The sequence below is a fragment of the Ornithorhynchus anatinus genome, chromosome 16 (genome assembly GCF_004115215.2).
Source record: "Ornithorhynchus anatinus isolate Pmale09 chromosome 16, mOrnAna1.pri.v4, whole genome shotgun sequence".
In the NCBI taxonomy this organism is placed as follows: Eukaryota; Metazoa; Chordata; class Mammalia; order Monotremata; family Ornithorhynchidae; genus Ornithorhynchus; species Ornithorhynchus anatinus.
Genome location: NC_041743.1, coordinates 2,981,201 through 3,005,184, shown reverse-complemented (window position 1 = coordinate 3,005,184; position 23,984 = coordinate 2,981,201). Strand labels below are relative to the sequence as shown.

General features: G+C 53.5%; 1 protein-coding gene across 1 annotated transcript; it reads right to left on the bottom strand.

Moving 5' to 3' along the window:
• Positions 1–930: 930 nt before the first annotated feature.
• Positions 931–23,984, bottom strand: UCK2 (uridine-cytidine kinase 2). The gene is given in 12 exon segments (XM_029081444.1): positions 931–2,918; positions 5,227–5,275; positions 6,081–6,113; positions 6,116–6,180; positions 7,097–7,202; positions 7,204–7,234; positions 10,159–10,261; positions 11,839–11,857; positions 11,859–11,888; positions 11,890–11,979; positions 11,981–12,001; positions 23,802–23,984. Coding segments are annotated over 12 exon segments (783 nt in total). The 5' UTR covers positions 23,901–23,984; the 3' UTR covers positions 931–2,781.

Here is a 23,984-nt window from a genome sequence, read left to right as displayed (position 1 = left end):
CCCCTCGCACCCTCTCACCTGCTGTGAAAGGAGCAGCCTGGGAGACCTGAAGGAGACTAGACCGTAAACCCCGGTGTGGGCAGGATTATCTCTATTGCTCAATTGTAGTTTCCAAATGCTTACTACAGTGCTCCGCACACAGTAAAATGCTCATAGGCGATCGACTGAATGACCCCAAGACCAGGGTTCTAATCCCGACTCTGCCGCTTGCCTGCCGCTTGACCTTGGGCAGTTGTTATTCATTAAGTGCTTACTACGCGCCAAGCACTAGATTGACTGCTGGGAGAGTTACGAATGATCAGGGACAGGCCCCGAGTCGCCTGGGGCTAGCTGTCTGAGGGGGGCAAGGAGAGCGGGTCTTCAACCTGCATTTTACAGACGAAGAAAGTGAGGTCTCGACTCGGCTGAGAAGCGGCGTGGTTAGACACGGGCCTGGGGTCAGGACCTGGGTTCTAGTCTCGGCTCTGCACTTGTCTGCTGTGTGACCCCGGGTGAGTCAACTTCACTTCTCGGGGTCTCAATTCCTCATCTGTAAAATGGGGATTAAGACTGCGAGCCTCCCGTGGGATAGGGACCGTGTCCAACCTGATTAGATTGTATCCACCCCAGTGTTTACTACAGTGCCTGGCACAGAGTAGGCGCTTAACAAACACCAGTAACGAAAACGACACATAAGCGACGGAGCCAGGACTAGAACCAGGTCCTCCTGACTCCCATGCTTATGTTCTATCCTCTAGGCCGTGCTGCTCCTTCAATCGCCAATCGATTAATTTTATTTACTGACTGCAGAACACCGTACTGAGCAGCTGGGGAAGGGCAACTCTCCTTCCCTCTGCCAAATCCACAAGGCCCTTCCAGCTCCCTCACCGGGCCAGATGGCTTCAGCCCCGTCAGTCTGCCCCTCCCGGGGTGGATAAAGGATCGGAGGAATTGTCTGGTTCCATCTTTATTTACAACAGAGAACAGAACGCACACACACACACACAGAGTCACTTTGGAAGCTACTAACAGAGGCAGAGCTAGAGGAAGAAAAATAAAAACCAAACCCAAAGAGCAAACAATTTTAGTGGATACACCTCCCACCCACCCCCACCCGGCAGCCGGGGGGTCTCACCTCAACCTCCGGTGGACCGCGGCCTAGGGTTCATCCCACACCGCGGACCCTTTTACCGGCAACGGATTCTGGAGAGGGGGGAGCGGAAGAGATTCCGGGACTACCCAGCTCGAATCCTCAGAGCGGCTCTTCCGGGTCCCCGGAAAACACGCTCGCCTCCCCCCTACCCCGGAAGCAAACGCTCAGCTGGCGGGCAGGAGAGGGCCCGACGATCCCGGAGCGCTCCGGCTGTCCCGCGTTCCCAGTGTGGACGCGGCGAGACCGGCGGCCTGAATTTGGGGAGCGGAACGGGGTCGGGGGGAGCCCGCTACCCTACCTCGGAGGTCATCGAGGCAGAAGATACATGGCGGGGAGGGGCAGAGCGAGGTTGTCCCCCGAAAGAGGCTCACCCTGAGGCGGTGCTCCCCAAGACCCCCACCCGGACGGCCCGGCCCTACCCGCCCGCTGATCCCTGAGGAGGTCTGTGATGAGGGAAGGTCGGGGGGTGGCCGTCCCCACGGTCCCTTCAAGTCTACCGGCCCACCCGGGGCGAGGAGAGCGCGTTGGCCGGCGGCTCCGGGCCAGGAGGGTTGGCGAGCGTTCCGCCCAGCTGGGCATGGAGGTGGGCAGCCAAGGCACTGTGGTTTGGCACCTGGGGGCGTCGAAAGACGGGCGGAGATGACAGTGGCTAAGCACTCCCTTCCTCCCCCACCCGCCGTGCTCGGGCCCTTCCGGCCCTCCCTCTCGCTGCACCTGCGGGAGAAGCCAACGGATGATGTCACAACGGGGATGTGGCCCGTCCTCCCGGATGGGCACTTGTCTAATACAAAAAAAAAACGGGGGCAGGGGCAGAGAGGAGCCTCGCCTCCGTCGGGCACAGAGCCCCCCCCGCACGCTTCCCCTCCGCCAGCCACAGAGGGTCGCCTGAGCCCCCGGGGGAGACGGACGACCGCGAGGGTGCCTCCCGGCCCGGTCCACCCCCGACCGTCCCCGGTCCGTCCGCCGGGATCCGAATCCCGACCGCAGCGGGGCAGGACGGACGTCACCTCACGAACTCCTTCCGGCCCGGGGGGCAGGAAGGAGCGGGGCGTGGGGGGCGTCCACGAGGGCCCGGCCCAACGACACCCAAGAGCCTGTGAAGCGCGGCGGGGGAGAGGAGGCCAGAGAGCGCCGGCCCTCGGGGGACCCTCGCCGGAACCCAGTCTCCCCCGACGCCTGCCCCTTAAAGAGAGCTTCCCCCGCCGGCCCGGACAGGGACCCCGTCACCCGCGAGGCCGTGAGGCTCCTCGCTGTCTAAATCGGGTGGCTCGCCCCGGCCCCGGGGTTCTCCCGAGGACCCCATCCACGGCTCCCGGCAAAATACTGGAGGCGTCGGCTTTACATTAGTCTACATTTACACAAAATAGATTTTTTTCTATATATATATATATATATTTAATATATATATTTTAATTGGCTACATGGGCAGCCCCAGGTTGGTTAATTCATGCTCAAAGATGCCTCCGCCTTTCCTCCCTGCCCCTTCCAAAGGACTAAAGACTCGAGGCGTTTCATCTCCTCGAACGCCTTCTTGGGATACAATAAGGTCGTGGGAACCGGTAGGGGTACCTGTGGGAAAAACCGGGCCTCCGGGGCGGGGGAAGGGGAAGGAGTCGGGGGCGGGGGGGAGCGGGAGAGGGAGGAGGGGGTCAGTGTGGCCGGCTACTGGACTCGGACGGCTGCCTCTTGTGGGAGGGCGTGTAGCCGTTCAGACAGTGGTTCTGGCGCTTGGCGAGACCCCCGTTCAGGAAGTCCTGGATGTGCTGCACGATGAGGTTGATGGCCACTGTGGGGGAAGAGGGAGGAAACCGTTACCGTCTCCCCTACCCGGTCTCCTATCCGGGAGGCTGTAAGCTCCCCGAGGGCAGGGATCGCATACTCCCTGTCGTGTCGCCCTCCCCCAGCCGCTTGGGACGGTGCTCTGCACAGCGTCGGGGCTCCAGACCGCTTAGAACAGTGCTCAGTTAATGACTGATATCCCTCACTTATTCATAGATTTCTACGTCTCACTTCCCCTCTGGACTGTAAGCTCACAGGGGGCAGGGAATGTGTCTGTTTACTCTATTTACTGTTTGCCTCAGTTCCCTCATCTGTAAAATGGGGATTAAGACTGTGAGCCTCATGTGGGACAACCTGATGACCCTGTATCTACCCCAGCGCTTAGAACAGTGCTCTGCACGTAGTAAGCGATTAACAAATACCAACATTATTATTACTCTTGTGTTGTACCCTCCCAATCGCTTAGTGGAGTACTGCTCGCATACATAGGCGCTCAATAAATAATCTGGTTTCAAAGCTCTCCGTCCCCCGGCCCCCTCCTCCCTCACCTCCCTCGTCTCCTCCTCCAGCCCAGCCCAGCCCGCACACTCCTCCCTTCTGGTGCCGCTCACCTCCTCACTGGGCCTCCTTGTCGCCTGTCCCGCCGTCGACCCCTCGACCACGTCCCGCCTCTGTCCCGGAACGGCCTCCCTCCTCACGTCCGCCAAACTAACTCTCTTCCCCTCTTCAAAGCCCTACTGCGACCTCACCTCCTCCAGGAGGCCTTCCCTGAGCCCCCCCCCCCGACTTCCCTCTGCTCCTCCTCCCCTCTCCATCGCCCCCTTCCCCGCCCCACAGTACTGGTATATATTTATACATATTTATTACTCTATTTTATTAATGATGTGTATATATCTATAATTCTATATATTTTGATGCTATCTGTCTACTTGTTTTGTTCTCAGCCTCCCCCTTCTAGACCGTGAGCCTCTTGTTGGGTAGGGATTGCCTCTATCTGTTGCCAAATTGTACTTTTCAAGCACTTAGCACGGTGCTCTGCACGCAGTAAGCGCTCAATAAATACGATGGAATCGATGAACGAATGAATAAATCCGACCGGCTGACAGCGGTCGGGGATGGAGACCAACAACCCGGGGCTCGGTGCGAACGCCGATGAGGTGGGGGCTTGTCCGGGCCTCATGAGGCAGGCCGTACCGGCCGCGAACCAACGAGAAGGGGAAAAACACAGTTGTGGAGGAGAGAAAATACCACCACTTCCAAATCCTCTAATTCTCCCGCTTCAAAAAGAAGGAAGAGGGGAAGATTGGAAAACCAAATTAAGCTTTTATCTCTGAGTCCTGAATGGTAAGCGCTCAGAAAATATAATTGACTGATATCCCTCACTTATTCATTGATATCAACGTCTGAATCCCCTCTAGACCGTAAGCTCGTTGCGGGCAGGGAAAGTATCTCCTTATTTTTCTGTCGTCCTCTCCTCAGTGCTTGGTACAGTGCTCTGCACACGGTAAGCGCTCAATAAATACGATTGGCTGAATGAATGGTATTTCCTGATCCAAAAAGAGGGGGAGAGAGGGAAGCCCCACTGACCCTGTCCCCAGGTTTCCCCACCACTGGCCACAAAGTTGGCGCCGGGTGCCACCTGATTATCTCCTCTCTGCCACAGTGCTCAGCACAGAGTAAGCACTTAGTGACAGTGACAGCAATGTTGGCTTAGTGGACAGAGCAGGGGGAGTCAGAAGGACCTGGATTCTAATCTTCGGCTCCTCCACGTGTCTGCTGCGTGCCCTTGGGCAAGTCACTTCACTTATCTGGGCCTCAGTTCCCTCATCTGCAAAATGGGGATTTCATTCATTCATTCAATCAATCGTATTTATTGAGCGCTTACTGTGTGCAGAGCCCTGTACTAAGCCGCTTGGAAAGTACAATTCGGCAAGAGACAGAGACAATCCCTGCCCAACGACGGGCCTCGACGGTCTAGAAAGGGAGAGACAGACCCACAAAACCAAGCAGACAGGCATCAATAAATCAATATAAATAAATAGAATTATAGATATATACACGAGACTGTGACGACGACCGTGAACCCCATGTGGGACAGGGACTGTGTCCAACCTGATTACCCTTGTATCTACCTCAGCGCTTCAAACAGTGCTTAGCACCAATAAAAGCACCATAATTATTATGATGTGACCTGGTGGTTTTCCATCTGCCACAGCAATCGGCATGTTGCTCGGTGCAGAGTGAGCACTTTAATACTACCGTGATTTTTTTTTTTCCCCTCATGATTATAAATACAGTTGGCCATCGACACTCACCTAAGTTGTCTACCCCTCTGGGGATAATCACGTCAGCATATTTCTTCGTCTGAGGGAAGATGAGAGAAGAGGAAACTTTCAGCCCAGGAACTCGGAGGGCCGAGCTCAGCGGAGGTTGCCCGCCAGCAACACCACCCGGAAGCCCCCGCTTCCTCGCTTCCTCGCTTCGTGCTCCGACCTTCCGGAAAGCTGGAAATTCCTGGTTGGGAGCTGTGGATTTTCCCCCAGGCTATTCGAGGATTCATTCTGGAAAAGGGGCTCACGGGTCGCTTACAGGGAGAATTAGGGGGCGTGAGAAGCAGCCGTGTGACCTTGGACACGTCACTTCAATGGGCCTCAGTTCCCTCATCTGGAAAATGGGGATTGGATAAATACAGGGCCCCGTGTGGGACATGGACTACGCCCATCCGATTATCTTGTAACTACCCCAGGGCTTAGAATGGTGCCTGGCACATAGTAAGCACTTACAACAAATTACCACAATTATCATTAGTGGAAAGAACCCAGGCCTGGGAGTCAAAGGTCATTGGGTTCTAATCCTGGCTCTGCCACATGTCAGCTGTGTGACTTTGGGCAAGACGCTTCACTGGGCCTCAGTGATCTCAGCTGGAAAATGGGGATGAAGACTCGTGAGCCCCACGTGGGACAACCTGATTACCTTCCACCTATCCCAGCGCTTAGAACAGTGCCCAAGAATCCACAGGAGCGCCCCCAGGCCAGCTCCAGACGGTGAGCTCGTTGTGGGCAGGGAAGGGTCTGTCTGTTGTTGTATTGCCCTCTCCCAAGCGCTCAGTACAGTGCTCCGCACACGGTCAGCGCTCGATAAATATGACAGAGTGAACAGACGAACTCACCGGCAAGCAGAACTCCTCAAAGGCCGGCTTGAACGAAAGTGGATGTACTGGGAGAGGATTTGCTCGAGGTCCCGGCCTCTCTCGCTGATGTCCCTTAACACTATGGAAGGGAAAGGCGGTCACGATGGCGGACGGGCCCGGCCCGGCCCGCGCAACCCCCACCAGCTCCCGGCCCGCCTTCAGACCCTCCTCAAATCCCACCTCCTTCGGGAAGCCTTCTCCAACCCAACCGGAAGCTCGTTGCGGGCGGGAACGGTGTCTGACCAATTCTCTGGTGGCCGTCCTCTCCCAGGGTTTAGAACAGTGCATGGAGTAAGCGCTCGATTCTGTAAACCCGTTGTGGACTGGGATTGTGGCTGTTTATTCAATAGTATTTAGTGAGCGCTTACTAATGTGCAGAACACTGTACTAAGCGCTTGGAATGTACAGTGGTTGTACTGTCCTTTCCCGAGCACTGAATATGTGCTCTGTACATGGTAAGCGCTCCATAAATACAACTGAATGAATAAATACTATCGGTTGATTCACTGTCCTCTACCCAAGCACTTAGTACATGTGCTCTGCCCACAGCAAGTGCTAAATACGACGAATTAATGAATAAATGCCCCTTGTTTGTCCTCTCCCAAGCGCTTAGCACAGTGCAGCCCCAGAAAGCGCTCAGATAACAGCAGCGTGGCTTACTGGTAAGAGCCCGGGCTTGGGAGTCGGAGGTCGTGGGTTCTAATCCGACTCGCCACTTATCGGCTGTGGGACTTTGGGCAAAGCTGTAGGACTTCTTTTTCGGCCTCAGTTACTCTTCTGGAAAATGGGGATGGAGACTTGCGAGTTCCCGTGGGACAGGGACCGTGTCCGACCCGTTGCTTGTAGTACGGTGCTGGCACATAGTAGCGCTTAACAAATACCCTCATTCAGTACACTCTACCGAAGGAGGGCCGTTAGCCCCGTCGTCCGGCTGGGCAAACGGAGGTGCGGGATATGGGCCGGGCCCGGGCTTCCGGGGCCGCCTGGGCACCTACCTCGGCGGGAGAGCCGGGTGTCGGCGTCGGTGTCCACGAACAGCTTCATCTGGAACAGGTCTCGGATCTCCTGGGTGTAGAAGGCCAGGATACCCTCAAACAGCACCTACGTCTGCCGGGTACACCGTCAACCGTCTCCTCCTTCCTGCCGGGCACCAGCGGGCGTCACAACCCCGTCAAACCGTGGGTGGGCGCGGGGTGGGGGTGACCCGGACCCACTTCAGCTCGTTAGCCTTGGGTGGGGGGGGGTCCTGGGCTCTTGGTTTATGAGGGGAGGGGCCTGGGATCCAATCCAAAAGGCCTTGATCCATGGCTACTTTGAGAATGCCCCCACCCTGGGATGGATAAGGATCGGTCAGTCCACTGTATTTATCGAGTGCTGACTGTGTTGCAGAGCACTGGACTGAGCGCTTTGGGAAAGGACGAGACAGTAATAAACAGATCCCCGTTTCCTGCCAAACAACTGGCTCCTGGGAGCCAGTAGGGCTGGGGGTGGGCCACGCTCAGGGACCCACTCCTGGACCCGATGTCCCACTGATAACCCCTGCCCCTCTTGGGGGGCGGAGGGGAGCTCTACCCTCACACAGAGAAGCAACGTGGCTTAGTGGAAAAAGCTCGGGCTTGGGAGTCAGAGGTTGTGGGTTCTAATCCCAGCTGCGCCGCTTGTCAGCTGCCTCAGTTTGGTCAAGTCACTTCACTTCTCAGGGCCTCAGTTACCCCATCTGTAAAATGGGAATTAAGACGGCGAGCCCCATGTGGGACAACCTGATTGCCTACTCTCTCCCCCAGCGCTTAGAATGGTGCTTGGCACATAGTAAGCGCTTAACAAATGCTATCATTATTATCTTGGCTGCCCCACCCTCGATCACCTTGGTTATTCCCTATTCCTTCCCCAGCTGTGTTCTCCATCCCTCCCTGACATGTTCATCTTCTGGGGCCCTATCCCTTCACCCTCATCATCCTTGTTGTTCTATAGTGCTATTTACTGAGCGCTTACCGTGTGGAGAGCACTGGACTGACCCACCTCCACCTCTTCTCCAGCCCCCTACCCCTCAGGGTGGCCCTTCTTCGGCCTGGTTCTGCCCTAAAACAGGGCGGGAGGAAGCCCAGAAGGGCAACCGGTGGCCCGGGCCTATCCCACCAGAAGAGTCTTTTTTTTTATTGGCCACCTCCACATCAAACAAACTCCCCACCACTGGCTTTAAAGCCGTCCATCCCTGCCCCCTCCCTTCCTCACCTCGCTGCTCTCCTCCAACCCAGCCGCACACTCCGCTCCTCTAATGCCAACCTTCTCTCTGTATCTCGATCTCGCCGCCGACCTCGCCCACATCCCGTCTCTGGTCTGGAACTCCCTCCCTCCTCGTATCCGACGGACGATAACTCTCTCCCCTTTCAAAGCTTTACCGAAGTGGCATCTCCTCCCAAAGGCTTTTCCTCACTCTTTCCTCTTCTCCCACTCCCTTCTGCGTCGCCTTGATCACTCCCTTGATTCACTCCCCCTTCCAGTCCCCACCCCACTCACGCCCTGACCCGCATTTATTTCTCTTCATGCCTGCCTCCTCCTCTAGACCGTAAGCTCGTTGTGGGCAGAGAACGTGTCTGTTTATTGCTGGCATCCTACTCTCCCCTGCGCTCAGTACAGTGCTCTGCAGAGAGCGCTCGACAAAAATAGATTAATTGACCGTCCCCTGTCGGAGACGGACACGAATAGAAGGGGGGGGCGGAGAACGACTGCGACCCGAGGCTCCCGGAACATCCGAGTCCCTGACGGTTGCCGCTGCCTGGCCGGGAGCCTCGGGTTCGAAACGCTGCACACAGAACTCATTGTTTTCCTTTCCAACCCGACGAAGCCCTTTCGGGAGAGGCTCGCAGCTGTTTGAAATAAGTCCCATTCAAGCCAGCCTTCCCACTCAGGGCCTCTCTGGTATCCCCCCTCCAGTACTCCCTCCTCCCCGCCCCTCCGCCCCCGTCCCGAGCGGCATCTGCCGTCCTGATGGTCCCTCGGGGGGAGGATCAGAGGCCCCCTCGAATCCAAGCCCCCTCCCAGGGGCATCTTACAATAGCCGGCGAAGCTGCCAATCCTCTCGTGGCCCTGTTAGACACAGCGTCTAACTTTCCTCTTGTAAGCTCACTGTGGGCAGAGAACGTGTCCACCAACTCTGTTCTAATTGCCCCCTCCCCAAGCGCTGAGCACAGTGCTCTGTGCAAAGTAAGCGCTCAATAAGCCCTGCCCCCTTTCAAAAGCTTTGAAGGCTTCATGAAGGCTGGGAGAAGCAGCGTGGCTTAGTGGAAAGAGCTCGGCTTTAGGAGTCGGAGGACATGGGTTCTAATCACGGCTCCGCCACCTGTCTGCTGTGTGACCTTGGGCAAGCCACTTAACTTCTCTCAGTGACCTCATCTGTAAAACGGGGATGAACACTGTGAGCCTCATGTGGGACAGACTGATTACCTTGTATCTACCCCAGTGCTTAGAACAGTGCTTGGCACATATTAAACACTTAACAAATACCACCAATTATTATTATTAAAGGCCCATCTCCTCCAAGAAAGCCATCCTGACTAAGCCCTCCTTTCCCCTTCTCCTACTCCCTTCTACGTCATCCTGACTTGCTCCATTCATGGCCCCCACCGCCACCCCACTTAGGTCTATCTTTAATTTATTTATATATATTAACGTCCGTCTCTCCCTCTAGACCTGTGAGCTTGCTGTGGGCAGGGAATGGGTCTATTTATTCTTATATTGGGCTCTCACAAGTGCTTAGTACAGTATTTTGCACACAGTAAGCGCTCAACGAATGAATGAGTGAATTCCACCGCTTGACTGTGTCACTTGTTTCCGTAGCCCTTACCAAGTGCTAAATCCAGTGTCCTGCCACCCTGGGGCCCCTCAGTACACAGCCCCCACCCCCAATTCCTGACCCGTCTCCCCACCGGCCCATAGCCCGGGGCCCAGCCAGAAGGCTGAGCAGGCAAGCCGATCCCAGAGTTTCCGCACGCTGGGAACGCCCGCCGCGACCCGGGGGAAACCCCGGGGAAGGAGAGGTTATGCTCCTCAGTGAGACTCTTACCGGGAGTGAGACACAAAGTCATACACTGGAATCTGGACCGTCTTCCCTTCCGTGATCTCCTTGAGGGTTTTGAAGATCAGCTCGTTGTCGAAGGCATCTGAGGGGAGAGACGGCGTTAGCCTCGTTCTAGGCCCTTCCCGGTGGCAACCCCGAGGGCCATAAAAAAAATAATTAATTTTTAAAAATCTCCTCAGAAGGGACTAAAATTGTGTCGGACCAACTTCCTTTGAATCTGAGCTGCAGGAGTCGTTGTGAGAGCCCGTTTGCCACAGACTTTGGGATTCCCATAGTGTCCCGCTCCCCGAGCTGCGGTCACCTCTGGGTTCCCTACGTCCTATCTGGCCCCTCTCCCCTGCCTCGGCCAAGCTGCAGCCCGAGATAATAATAATAATAATGGCATTTGTTGAGTACTTACTTTATGCAAAGCACCGTTCTAAGTGCTGAGAGGGAATACAAGGTGATTAGGTTGTCCCACGTGGGGCTCACAGTCTTACTCCCCATTTTACAGATGAGGGAACTAAGGTCCAGTGAAGTGACTTGCCCTAAGTCACACAGCCGATCAGTGGCGGAGCTGGGATTAGAACCCATGACCTCAGACTCCCAAGCCTGGGCTCTTGCCACTGAGCCACGCTGCCAAGAAGACACGGCGAAGCCCTCCAGGCTGACCTCTCGTCAATCCCTAACGAATCCAAGTCTAGGGGAATGGCCAAAGGCACGGTAAACTCTAAAATCCAGTCGCTGACAGGAAACCCCGTGGCCGAAAGGCAGGGCACTGTACTAGGCGCTAGGGAGAGTAGGACACAGCAATGGTCCATGGAGCAATGGTCGTCCTGGCCAACGACGACCTTACAGGACGCAGAATCCTTTCGATTCCAAGCTCCCCGAAGACAGAGAACTTAGATCTACCTTCTGCTTGACTCCCCTGTGTATTTAGTACAGCGTTCTGTATTCGAGAGGTGCTAAGTATATCCCACTGAGGGCCTAACTCTGCATAATAATGATGGTATTTGTTAAGCGCTTACTATGTGCCAAGCCCTAATCATTCAATCGTGATTTAGTGAGCGCTTGCCGTGTGCAGAGTATAACAGATACATTCCCCGCCCTCGAACGAGTTTACAGTCTAGAGGGAGAACCAGACAGTGATATGAGGTCACCGTATGTACACAATAATAATACTAATAATTGAGATATCTGTTAAGCGCCTGCTATGTGCCCAGGCACTGTTCTAAGCGCTGGGGAGGAGACAAGATAATCGGGTGGACACCGTTCCGGTCCCACACGGCACTCGCAGTCTTAATCCCATTTTCCAGATGCGGGAATTAAGATCCCAAGAAGAGAAGCGATTTGCCCATGGTCACCCGGCAGATTAGCGGCGGAGGCAGGATTAGAACCCACGTCCCTTCTGCCGCCTAGGCCACGCTGCCGGAAGTACTCCCAGTGTAGGGCGGGGTGAAGGAAGGGAGCGAGTCAGGGCGACACAGAAGGGAGTGGGAGAAGAGGAAGGAGGGGCTTCGTCAGGGAAAGGCCCGCAGAGGGCCGGGAACCGTTATTATTGCGGTATTTGTTAAGCGCTTACGTAGGTGCCAAGCACCGTTCTAAGCGCCGGGCCGGAGCTTCGTGGCCCCGCCTTCCCACAGGCCTCTTTCCCGTCAAGGTCCGGGGATCCTCGCTCACCTGGGTGATCAAAGTTGAAACTGGCCCTTCGAGGCTTTGGCCTTCTGCTCCAGGGGTGAGGACCCGGTAGAAGCTATCCTGGCTGAGGATGACCACCTGCTGGTGGTGGTCGTCCACTTCGTTCTGACCCAGCAACTGCAGCGATCTTGGAGCAGACGGAAGACTGCGGACCGGGGAAGAGAAGAAGGGGAAGGACTCCATTAAGAGGCAGGAAACCCACACGCCGGAGACGGGAAACCAGGAGAGGGACAAGGCCTCGTTACCCCTCCCATCCCGCTTTTTCAGGGTATCTGTTAAGCGCTTACTATGTGCCAGGCACTGTTCTAAGCGCTGGGGTAGATCCAAGGTAATCAGGTTGTCCCATGTGGGGCTCACCATCTTCATCCCCATTTTCCAGATGAGGGCACAGAAGTGACTTGCCCAAGGTCACACGGCTGACAAGCGGCGGAGCCGGGATTAGAACCCACGACCTCTGACTCCCAAGCCCGGGCTCTTTCCACTGAGCCACGCCGCTTCTCTAATGGCAATGAAACTTTGAGTCCCAGGAGGGGCAGGGACCGTGCCCAACCTGACAACCTTGTACCTACTCCAGCGCTTCGCAGAGTGCCTGGCACATAGTAAGTGCTTCTCAAAAACCTTAAAAAAAGTAATAAAATGGGCCACAGCGTGACTTAGTGGAAAGTGCACGGGCTTGGGAGTCAGAGGTGGTGGGTTCTAATCCCGGCTCCGCCACTTGTCAGCTGGGTGACTTTGGGTAAGTCGCTTCACTGTGCCTCAGTTATCTCATCTGTAAAATGGGGAAGAAGACTGTGAGCCCCACGTGGGTCAACCTCATCGCCTTGGATCTACCCCAGCGTTTAGAACGGTGCTTGGCTTAACAAATACCATCATTATTATTCTCCGTTTTCACCTCAGTTCCGTCATCTGGAAAATGGGAACAAGACCGAGTCCCATGCGGGAATATGACCAACCTGACAAGCTTGTATCTACTCCAGCGCTTAGTACAGTGCTTGGCGCCCTCAAGGAGCCGTCTAGTGGTATCCGGGGGAGGTTGGGTGGGTGGGAATCGGGGAGGGGAGATTAGCTCTTGGTGCTCAGGACGGTTGAGCCTGTTAGGTGATAAAGTGCAGACAACTGCGTAGACGCCCTCTCTGGATCCTTCGAAAGCTTTTTATCTAATTATCCTCCCCCTCCGCCCTTTGGGATTCAATTACTCAATGAGGTGTGGGTATTTCTTTTCTTCTTCTGCCTTTTGCTCTCTAAATACATTTATTCTACTAATGTCCATCTCCCCTCTAGACTGTGAGCTCGCTGTGGGCAGGGAATGTGTCTGTTGTGCTACTGTCCTCTCCCAAGAGCTTAGTACAGTGCTTCGCACACCGTAAGTGCTCAATAAATACGACTGAATGAGTTTCTCGAGTGGCCATGTTGTGCAGAGCACTGTACTGAACGTTTGGGGAGAATACACTACAACAATAAACAGACACATTCCCGCCCACAAGGAGCTCACAATATAGAAGGGTAAAAGCCACTAACTGACCCGGTTGTGCCCGCTTTCCAGATGGGGAGACTGAGGCAGCAATTTTTATGGCAATTTGTTAGGTGCTTCTGGGTGCCAGGCACTGTACTAAGCGTTGGGGTGGATCCGAGCGAATCAGGTTGGACACAGTCCCTGCCCCACGTGGGGATCACAGGCTTAAGCCCCGCTTTATAGATGAGGGAAACTGAGGAGTGAAGTGATTTTTGCCACAACCGGGCCTAAAACCCAGGTCCTTCCAACTCCCAGAGCCCTTAGACTTCCAGACTTCCCCTAGAGCCCTTAGAGAAGCAGCGTGGCTCAGTGGAAAGAGCCCGGGCTTGGGAGTCAGAAGTCGTGGGTTCTAACCCCGACTCCGCCGCCTGTCAGCTGTGCGACTTTGAGCAAGCCACTTCACTTCTCTGGGCCTCAGTTCCCTCATCTGTAAAATGGGGATGAAGACTGGGAGCCCCACGTTGGGACAACCTGATGACCTTGTACCTTCCCCAGCGCTTAGAACGGTGCTTGGCCCAGAGTCAGCGCTTAAATACCATCATCATCAAGCTCCATCCCCTCCCCCACCCATTCCCTGTCTCCGGCAACCCAGACGGACAATATTGACATTCCCAGTATCTTAGCATTGCATCGGTCCAAAACAACCACTGCGCCTTATCGATTCTGGTTCCTCTTGCTTTGCGTTCCAAGGTTCTTGTTTCGAGGGGCGTGGACACAAGGCACAGTTTCTATGCTATCTCTCTCTCTCCCCCCCATTTCCTCCACCTCTTTAATCCTTCATGCAGTGGTATTTATGGCAGTGCTGATTTTGGGTTGGTTTGTTTTTTTTTTAAATGGCATGGATTAAGTACTTCATCCCTTCATACAATCGTATTTATTTGAGGGTTAACAGTGTGCAGAGCACGGTATTTAAGTGCTTGGGAGAGGACAACAAATAAACAGGACACGTTCCCCTTGCCCACAGTGAGCGTTCCCAAGGAAACCTCCTTAATTTTGGCGGGTTGGGGTAGACTTTTGCCTCGAGACTTTTTTTTTTTTTTAACATTTGGTTGAGCGCTTACTATTTGCCAGACGCTGTAGAGGACTTACTATTTGCCAGGTACTCTACTAAGCGCTGTGATATATACAAGTTAATTATGATTATCATGCTATTTTTTAAGTGCTTACTAAGTCATGTCAAGTGGATCGTACTCATTTGAGCGCTTACCACGTACTAAGCGCTTGGGAGAGTACAATCCAACAAAATACACATTCCTGCCCACAACGTGCTTTTCAGGTCTAGAGGACTTACTTCGTGCCAGGTACGCGCTGTGATAGATACAAGTTAATTATTATGATTATGGTATTTATTAGGTGCTTACCAAGTCAGTCAGGTCGATTGTACTCCTTGAGCACTTACTGTGTGCAGAGCACTGTACTAAGCGCTTGGGAGAGGACAATAGAACAAAGAGACACATTCCCTGCCCACGACGGGCTAACAGTCTAGCGGGCTTACTATGTGCCAGGTGTTGTATTAAGCACTGTGATAAATACATATTATTATTAGAGAAGCAGCGTGGCTCAGTGGAAAGAGCACGGGCTGGGGAGTCAGAGGTCATGGGTTCAAATCCCACTTGTCAGCTGTGTGACTTTGGGCAAGTCGCTTCACTTTTCTGTGCCTCATTGACCTCATCTGTAAAATGGGCATTAAGACGGTGAGCCCCACATGGGACAACCTGATCACCTTGTATCTTCCCCAGAGCTTAGAACAGTGCTTTGCACATACTAAGTGCTTAAATGCCATCATTATTAAGTGCTTACTAAATCGGTCAGTCAAGCCGATCGTATTTATTGAGTGCTTACTGCGTGCCGAGCACTGTACTAAGCGCTTGGGAAAGGACAATAGAACAATAGAGCAGAAGCGTTCATTGCCCTCCACGAGCTACTTGACCGACTCCTAATCCAGGCTCGACCAGGTCCTCCCTTCCCTCCGGACCCATCCGGACGGAGCCCGGCCCGAGGCCGTGGCCTCAGAAGACCCTCCCTGCTTCACCCCCGACAGACCCCTGGCGTCCGGAGCCCAGGGGAAGGTCAGCCCCAACTGACCCACCGCGAGCAGGCGGGGCCGGGGAGCTCCCGTTAGCCAGATGCTTCCGACTTCAGCCTCCTCATCCCGATCGATTCATCCTTAGGGAATCCTTCTGCCAAATCCTGCCGCCGCAGAGTCCAGGATCACTGACACGGGAGACGGCCTGCGGCATTCCGCATGGAAACCTTTGGGCTTGCCTTGATTTCCCCCCCTTCCCCGGCAGCAGGGAGAGCTTTTCTTTCGACCACCCTTTTTACAATCTCTTGCTTCCCAGCCCTGTGATTTATTTTCGTGTCCATCTGCCCAGCTAGATTGGAAGCTCCTTAATAATAACAATAATTATTATCGTACTTGTTCGGCACTAAGTCTGTGCCCTGCGTTGTATTAAAGGCATTCAGGTCAGACAGTTCCTGTCCCATATGGGGCTCACAGTCTAAGTAGGAGAGAGTAGGATTTAATCCGTTTTACAGAGGAGGAAACTGAGGCACAGAGAAGTGACCTACCCAATGGTTTTTTTTTTTAATGGTATTTGTTAAGCGCACTGTTCTAAACACTGGGGTAGATACAAGATAATTGGGTAGGTACAGTCCCTGTCCCACATGGGGCTCACCAGACTTAATCCCCATTTTACAAAAGGAGGGAACTGAGGCCCAGAAGCGAAGTGACTTGCCCAAGGACCCACGGCAGACAAGTGGCGGATCCGGGATTAGAACCCATGACTTTGTGACTCCCAGGTCCAGGCTCTAACCACTAGACCAAGCTGCCTTCCTAGAAGTCAGGGTTTGTAGTGAAAAATGCAGCTAAAAATTTTCCTCGGTGCTCAGCGTTACCTGCCCAATGCTTCCTTGGTGCAAACATAAAAATAATAATTATGGTACTTGTTAAGCGCTTACTATGTGCCAAGCCCTGTTCTAAGCGCTGGGGTAGATATAAGGAAATCAGGTTGTCTCACGTGGAGATCTCAGTCTTCATCCCCATTTTCCAAATGAGGTCACTGAGACCCAGAGAAGTGAAGCGGCTTGCCCAAAGTCACCCATCTGACAAGTGGCGGAGCCGGGATTAGAACCCACGACCTCTGACTCCCAAGCCCGGCCTCCTTCCACTGAGCCACGCTGCTTCTCTGTCTCTCACCCTCTTGGACGGTTCTCAAGCATTCGACCGCTTCTACGGTTCCAGGTCTCAGAGAGTCTCTTCTCCAGTTCCCCAAAAAGCGCCAGGCCTTAGTTTCTAACCCCCCGGGACAGAAAGGCGCGCACACTTTGACACCCAGGTGCTTCCACTGTTGGCTTTCCTGTCAGATGTCGGGGAGCCAGGTGTTGGGGTCCTTCCGTTGGCATTCCCGCCTTCTCCCGGCGTTTTCGCCCACATTTCCCACCACGCCACGGGTCCGCCCCGCTTCTCCCTTCTCCGCCTCTCCTGAAGACCTGCTTCTCCCAAAACGGCTCCCTCCGGTTTCCAGCCCCTTCCCGGCCCGTCCTCAGCCAAGCCACAGGAGAAGCAGCGTGGCTCAGTGGAAAGAGCCCGGGCTTGGGAGTCAGAGGTCGCGGGTTCTAATCCTGGCTCTGTCACTTGTCAGCTGTGTGACTGTGGGCAAGTCACCTCACTTTTCTGTGCCTCAGTTCCCTCATCTGTAAAATGGGGATGAAGACTGTGAGCCTCATATGGGACAACCTGATGACCCTGTATCCCCCCAGCGCTTAGAACAGTGCTCGGCACATAGTAAGCGCTTAACAAATACCAACATTATTATTATTATCCCGTTTGCCCTCTTTACCAAAGGAGGAGCGTGGCCTAACAGTTAGACCGCAGGCCCAGGAGTCAGAAGGACCGAGTTTCTCCTCCCGGCTCCGCCGCATGTCTGCTGTGTGACCTCGGGTGAGTCACTTCACTTCTCTGGGCCTCAGTCACCTCATCAGGAAAATGGGGATTGGAGCGTGAATCCCATGTGGGACAGGGACTGTGTCCAACCTGATGAACCTGTTTCTACCCCAGCACTTAGAACAGGGCCTGGCACATTATAAGCAATTAACAAGTACCAGAATTATTATTTAATGGCCGCTGGCCCCTGTAGAGTGCAAAACCAGGCTGGAGCTACTGCCCTAGCTCGGGGCACGTAGACGGTGTTCACCCCCGACTTCCCTCCTCTCCCCGAATGACCGGCCCCCTCACCATCCCAAGTGGATTCGTCCTAAATGGAGTCCGCGTTCCCAAACGTCAGAGTTAGGCTACAGCCATTCCCTAAGGGCTTCAAATATATAATATATATTAGATTAAAATTAAATGTTAAATTAAAAGTATATAAATAATATAGAAATATATATATATGAAATTTTATTTGTTTAAAAATGGGGATTAAGACTAGAGAGCCCCATGTGCAAGTATGTACTTTCCCAAGCGCTTAGTACAGCACTCTGCACACAGTAAAGCGCTCAATACATACGATAGATCAACGAATGAATGTGGGACAGGGACTGTGTCCAACCTGATTAGGTTGTATCTACCAGCTCCTAACAGTGCCTGGCATATAATAATAGGTAATTTTTTAAGCATTTACTATGTGCCAAACACTGTTCTAAGCGCTGATCAATAATGGTACTTTAAGAGCCTACTATGTGCCAAGCACTGTTCTAAGCAAAGGGGTGGATACAAAATAAGTGCTTAACAAATAATCATCGTCACTGTGGTAGTTGTTTAGCACTTACTATGTTCCAGGCGGTGTACTAAACGCTAGGGTGGATACAAGCAAATCGAGCTGGACACAGTCTCTGTCCCACGTGGATCTCACAGTCTCAACTCCCATTTTACAGATGAGGAAACTGAGGCCCAGAGAAGTGAAAAGACTCGCCCAAGTCACCCACAAGACAAGAGGCGGAGCTAGACTTGAACCCAGGTCCTTCTGATCCCAGCCCGGGTTCTAGCCTACACATGAGCCGGCCTGCCCCGGGCCCGTTACCGACACAGTACTGGACGTCTTGGGAATTTTCAGCCTCCCGGCTAGGAAGGGGACACCCGTGTTAGCAGAGGCGGCGATCAATCAATCAAGGGTATTGATTCAGTGCTTACGATTTGCAAGTCACTGTACTAAGCGCTTAGGAGAGGACAATACAATTGAATTAGCAGTCACCTCACCCACCCATAATGAGTTGACATTTCTTCCTCCATGCCTTTAGGCACACACTCTCTCAGGTCTACAGATTTCTGTAAATCAATAAGTGAAATGAGTGCTTATTGTGGGAGGACTGTACTAAGCGCTTAGGAGAGTAACAGAGTCGGTAGACACGTTCCCTGCCCACAATTAGCGAACAATCTAAAGGACATTTTCTCCAGGAAGACTTCTCTGACTGGCTTCTCTTCCACCCACTCCTCCCTGCTACCAACTACAGCCTCCATGCCACTATACCATTATCAATGGTAGCTATTGAGTGAGTATTGTGTGCAGAGCACTGTACTGAGCGCTGGGGTGAGGACAATACATCGGAATTGGAAGACACATTCCCCATCCGTAAAATGCGTAGAGTCTGCCTGTGTTCTACGCTCACAAACACAAGTAGTGCTTCTGAGAGTAGTTTACGCGCGGCCCCGAGAGTCAGAAGGTCCTGGTTTCGAATTCTGGCTCCACCACTCTGGCCGTGTGGCCCTGGGAAGTCATTTCACTTTTCTGTGCCGCACTTACTTCATCTGTAAAATGGGGATTAAGACTGTGAGCCCCATGTGGACCATGGACTGTGTCCATCCTGATTAGCTTCTATCTATCCCAGTGCTTAGTACAGTGCCTGGCACATAATAAGCGCTTGACAGATACCATTAAAAAACCAAAAACTCTACAATCTAAGCACTTAAATCTATATATTCACTTCTTTCTTTGTGTAAATTAATTCAGGGTCCAACTCCCTCACTAGACGTACACTCTTTGGGGGCGGAGTTTATGCCTATGAATTCCGAGGCCGGATCTGGGATGAAAAAAGGACCTGGGTTCTAATCCCAGCTCCACCACTTTTCTGCTGTGTAACCCTGGGCAAGTCACTTGACTTCTCTGTGCCTCAGTTGCTTCATCTGTAAAATGGGGCTGAAGACTGAGAGCCCCACATGGGACAATCTGATGACCCTGTATCTCCCCAGAGCTCAAACAGTGCCTGGCACATAGTAAGCGCTTAACAAATACCATTATTATTATTAATAAGGAATGCCATAATCATTACTGTCATTATTCCTGTCCTCTTCCCAACGCTCAGCCCAGTGCTCGGCCCTTCTATAGGTGCCCATCCATCACTCCTGACCAACTGGCCAGGGGCTACCCCAAACCGGCCACTGGCTAACGCAGGAGCGGCCGCATTTCACCTTGAAGTTCTGACCGTTCTTGGGGTGGAGGATGGGAGAATGCGGCAGATGGTACCCTGATCGCTACCGTCGTCCAAAACAGTTTAGTCTGAGGAAGATATTTCCCATGGGACCAGCCACAACATTGGGCTCAAGCCACAGCCCACGCACGAGACGACCAGCCGGCCGGCCCCGAAGACAGCGATACCACTGAAGGATTATTTAATAATAATAATAATACAGTATTTGTTAGGCGCTCACTATGTGCAAGCACTGGGGTGCAAACAAGCCAATCGGGTTGGACACAGTCCCGTCCCACTTGCGACTCCAAGTCTTAATCCCCATTTTACAAATGAGGAAACTGAGGTACATAGAAATGACTTGCCCAAGGGCACACAGCAGGCAAGCGGCAGAGCTAGGATTAAAACCAAGCACTTAGTACAGTGCTCTGCCCATAGTAAGCGCTCAAATACGACGGAATGAATTAGAACCCAGTTCCTTCTGATTCCCAGGCCTGTGCTCAATCCACTAAGCCACAGGGGCCTGAACCTCAGAACTCCGGTGGGGAAAATTCAATTTATCCAGACCAAAGATGGAGGACTTTCTCTACCAATCGACCACCTCTCGACCAACCCAACAAACCAACCAGAACCAGAGTCCTGCCCTCGTTTGTCCCGATTTCCTCTCCCTTCCGAGTCATTCTTAGGCTTGGAGCTATTGCGTGGCTCAGTGGAGGGGGCCCGGGCTTGGGAGTCAGAGGTCGTGGGTTCTAATCCTGGCTCTGCCACTTGTCAACTGGGTGACTTTGGGCAAGTCACTTCACTTCTCTGGGCCTCAGTTCCCTCATCTGAAAATGGGGATGAAGTCTGTGAGCCCCACGTGGGACACCCTGATTACCCTGTACCCCAGCACTTAGAACGGTGCTTTGTACATAGTAAGCGCTTAAATGCCATATTATTATTATTAAAATGGGGGTGAAGACTGTGAGCCTCGCGTGGGACAACCTGATACCTTGTATCCCCCAGCTCTCAGAGCAGTGCTTGGCACATAGTAAGTGCTTAACAAATACCATCATTATTATTACTATTCCCTTTTAAACACCTGCCACCCTCAGCCCCACAGCACGTACACACGTCTGTAATTTCTTTTAATACTCGTCTCCTCCTCTAGACAGTAAACTTCTTTTTTTGAATGGTATCCATTTAAGCGCTTACTATGCGCCAGGCACTGTACTCAGCGCTGGGGTGGATACGAGCTAATGAGGTTGGACATGATCCTTGTCCCACCTGGGGCTCACAGTCTACAGGGGAGGGAGAACAGGCATGAATCCTCATTTTCCAGAAAAAGAAATTGAAGCCCTGAGAAGTTTAAGGGGCTTTTCCCCAGGGCGGCCAAATAAGCTCATGGAGGAGGTAGGATTTGAACCCCGGCCTCCCGCCACCCAGTGCAAAGAGCCCCCCACTCATCCTTGTTCCCCAGAGACCCCGGAGGTTTCCAAACCCTCTCCAGGCTAATAATAATAATGTTGGTATTTGTTAAGCGCTTACTATGTGCAGAGCACTGTTCTAAGCGCTGGGGGAGACACAGGGGAATCAGGTTGTCCCACGTGGGGCTCACAGTCTTCATCCCCATTTTACAGATGAGGGAACTGAGGCACAGAGAAGTTAAGTGACTCGCCCACAGTCACACAGCTGACAAGTGGCAGAGCTGGGAATCGAACTCATGACCTCTGACTCCAAAGCCCATGCTCTTTCCACTGAGCCAGGCTAGGAATCAAAAAAGAGAGGGATTGTTTGCAGATGTCATTCCCACGATGACTCTTGCTTTCGTGAAATCCCATTTGCTAAACCGATTAATCCCCCAAGAAAACAAACCAGAGTGGGCAGGGGGAAAAGGGCGAGGAACAGAGAATGAATCGGAATGTCCCCGGAGAAGGAATTCAGGCTCTGGTCGGGTGATTTTCAAATCTGACTTTCCGCCGTGTCCCAGCTGCAAAGCACGAGGGCATTGTCCTGGACAGAGGAGCAAGGGGGTAGAGCCAAAAAAGCTTCCAGGTCCAATTTATGCGCTTAAATTAAATTAAATTGACAAAACCCAGGCTGGGAGCTAGAGGACCTGGGTTCTCCTCCCAGCTCTGCCACTTCTCTGTTCACTCAATCGTATTTTTTGAGCTTTTACTGTGTGCAGAGCACTGTACTAAGCGCTCGTGGTGGGCAGGGAATGTGTTTATTGTTCCGGGGTACTCTCCAAAGCACTTATTACAGTGCTCTGCACCCAGTAATCACTCAGTACGATTGAATGAACTCGCCTGCTGTGCAAGTCACTCCACTTGGCTGGGCCTCGGTTTCCTCCTCTGCAAAATGGGGAATTCAGTGTCTTTCCTCCCTCCTTCCCAGTCTGCTGCTTACTTCTTTTGATGCCCGTCTCCCCCCTTCTAGACTGTGAACCCGCTGCGGGCAGGGGATTGTCTCTCTTCATTGCTGCATTGTATTTTCCGAGTGCTTAGTACAGTGCTCTGCACACAATAAGCGCTCAGTCAAAACGATTGAATGAATGGATGAATGAAATCCGGCCTTTTTAACTTGTCGCCAACCCGGTTAACTCGCACCCACCCCAGCGCTTAGGAGGATGCTTAAATACCATAATAAAAATAATGATAGGAATGATAAAAAGGTGGTACAATCCCCTTGCTTTGAGGGTGGTCCCGAGCAGACCCTATTGTGGGCCAGAGGGTTAGGATAAGCCGGTGTGGGGAGGGATTGTCTCTCTTCATTGCGGAATTGTCTTTTCCAAGCGCTTAGTACAGTGCTCTACACACAATAAGCGCTCAATAAAAACGATCGAATGAGTGAAATCCAGCCTTTTTAACTTGTAGCCACCCTGACTACCTTGTATCCAGCCTTTTTAACTTGTAGCCACCCTACCTTGTATCCAACCTTTTTAACTTGTAGCCACCCTTGTTAACTTGTAACCACCCTGGTTAACTTGTAGCCACCCCAGCGCTCAGAAGGATGCTTAATACCCTAACAATAATAATAAGACGCTTAGCAAATTCCCTAATGATAATAATGATAGGAATGATAAAAAGGTGGTCCCGAGCAGCCCCTCCCCGTGGGATGGAAATGTCAGGCGGCGAGAGCAGGATCAATGGGCGAGTGAAAGGGCTCATGGCGTCAGGACCGGCCGGCCACGTGGACAATCCCATTCCCAACCTGGAGATCAGGAAGCATCCAATCCTCCCCCACCCCGAGGACCCCCCAAAAAAGAAATCCAGAGGGGTGGGAGGCTGCCCCCCACATCCTCCCCTGGCTCTGCAGCTCGACCCTGCAGGGAAGTCCACCTGCTTCTGCAGCTCGGCCTGAAGCCTTGCGGATGAAAAGAAAGGCAGTTTGGCCGGCTCTTTATGGCAGCCTGACACAAGAGCCAGGCCTGGCCTCATCCCACCAGATCCTCGGCCCACCTGATCGACCCACCCCTGCTATTTACTGGGCGCCCGCGGCGTGGGGATGGACCCTTTCTGGGCCTTGGGGGAGTCCCCTTCGACAGTTGGGGGGGGGGGGGAAACATTTTCCTTGCCCACATGGGGTTTAAGGTCCAGAGGGGCTGGGGGTTAAGCGGTGGGGCTAACTGGGGGGCTTGCTAGGTGCCAGGCACTGTGCTGAGCGTCGCGGGCCAGGTGAAACTGGGTCGTTTGGCCTGGGAGGCTTCCAGACCCTCCAGTCACCCGGGTTTTTTTAAGGCAGGATGCCCGGCCTGCATCGCATTGGGGGGCACACAAAAAAGCGGGGTCCCCTCCATCTCCGGCTCGGATTTTTCCACCCAGGTGAGGGCCTTTCTTCGTGGTCTCTCGCAACCGCTTAGTACACTCCCCCGCCCCGCAGTAGGCGCTCAGCCCATCTCCCTGATGACCCATCCAGGGCCCTCTGCAGCCTGGCATCCCGCCGGGCCCAGGCCCCGGGAGGAGGACTGGGGTCTGAGGGCCCCGTCCCTGCGGGTGGGTGGATGCCCGGTGCCCAGTGGGTGGATGGATGGATGCCCGGTGGGTACCTTTCCGCTGGCGGTGCCCCCGCTGACTCCGATGAGGAAGGGCTCCCCTCCGGGCGGCTCCTGCGGGCTCGCCAAGCTCTGCTCGCTGTCTCCGGCCATGCCCTGCCCTGCCCTGGCCCCACTGCCCGCCGACGATGCCCACCGCCTGCTAAGGTTATTATTGTGCCCGCCGCCGCCGCCCCT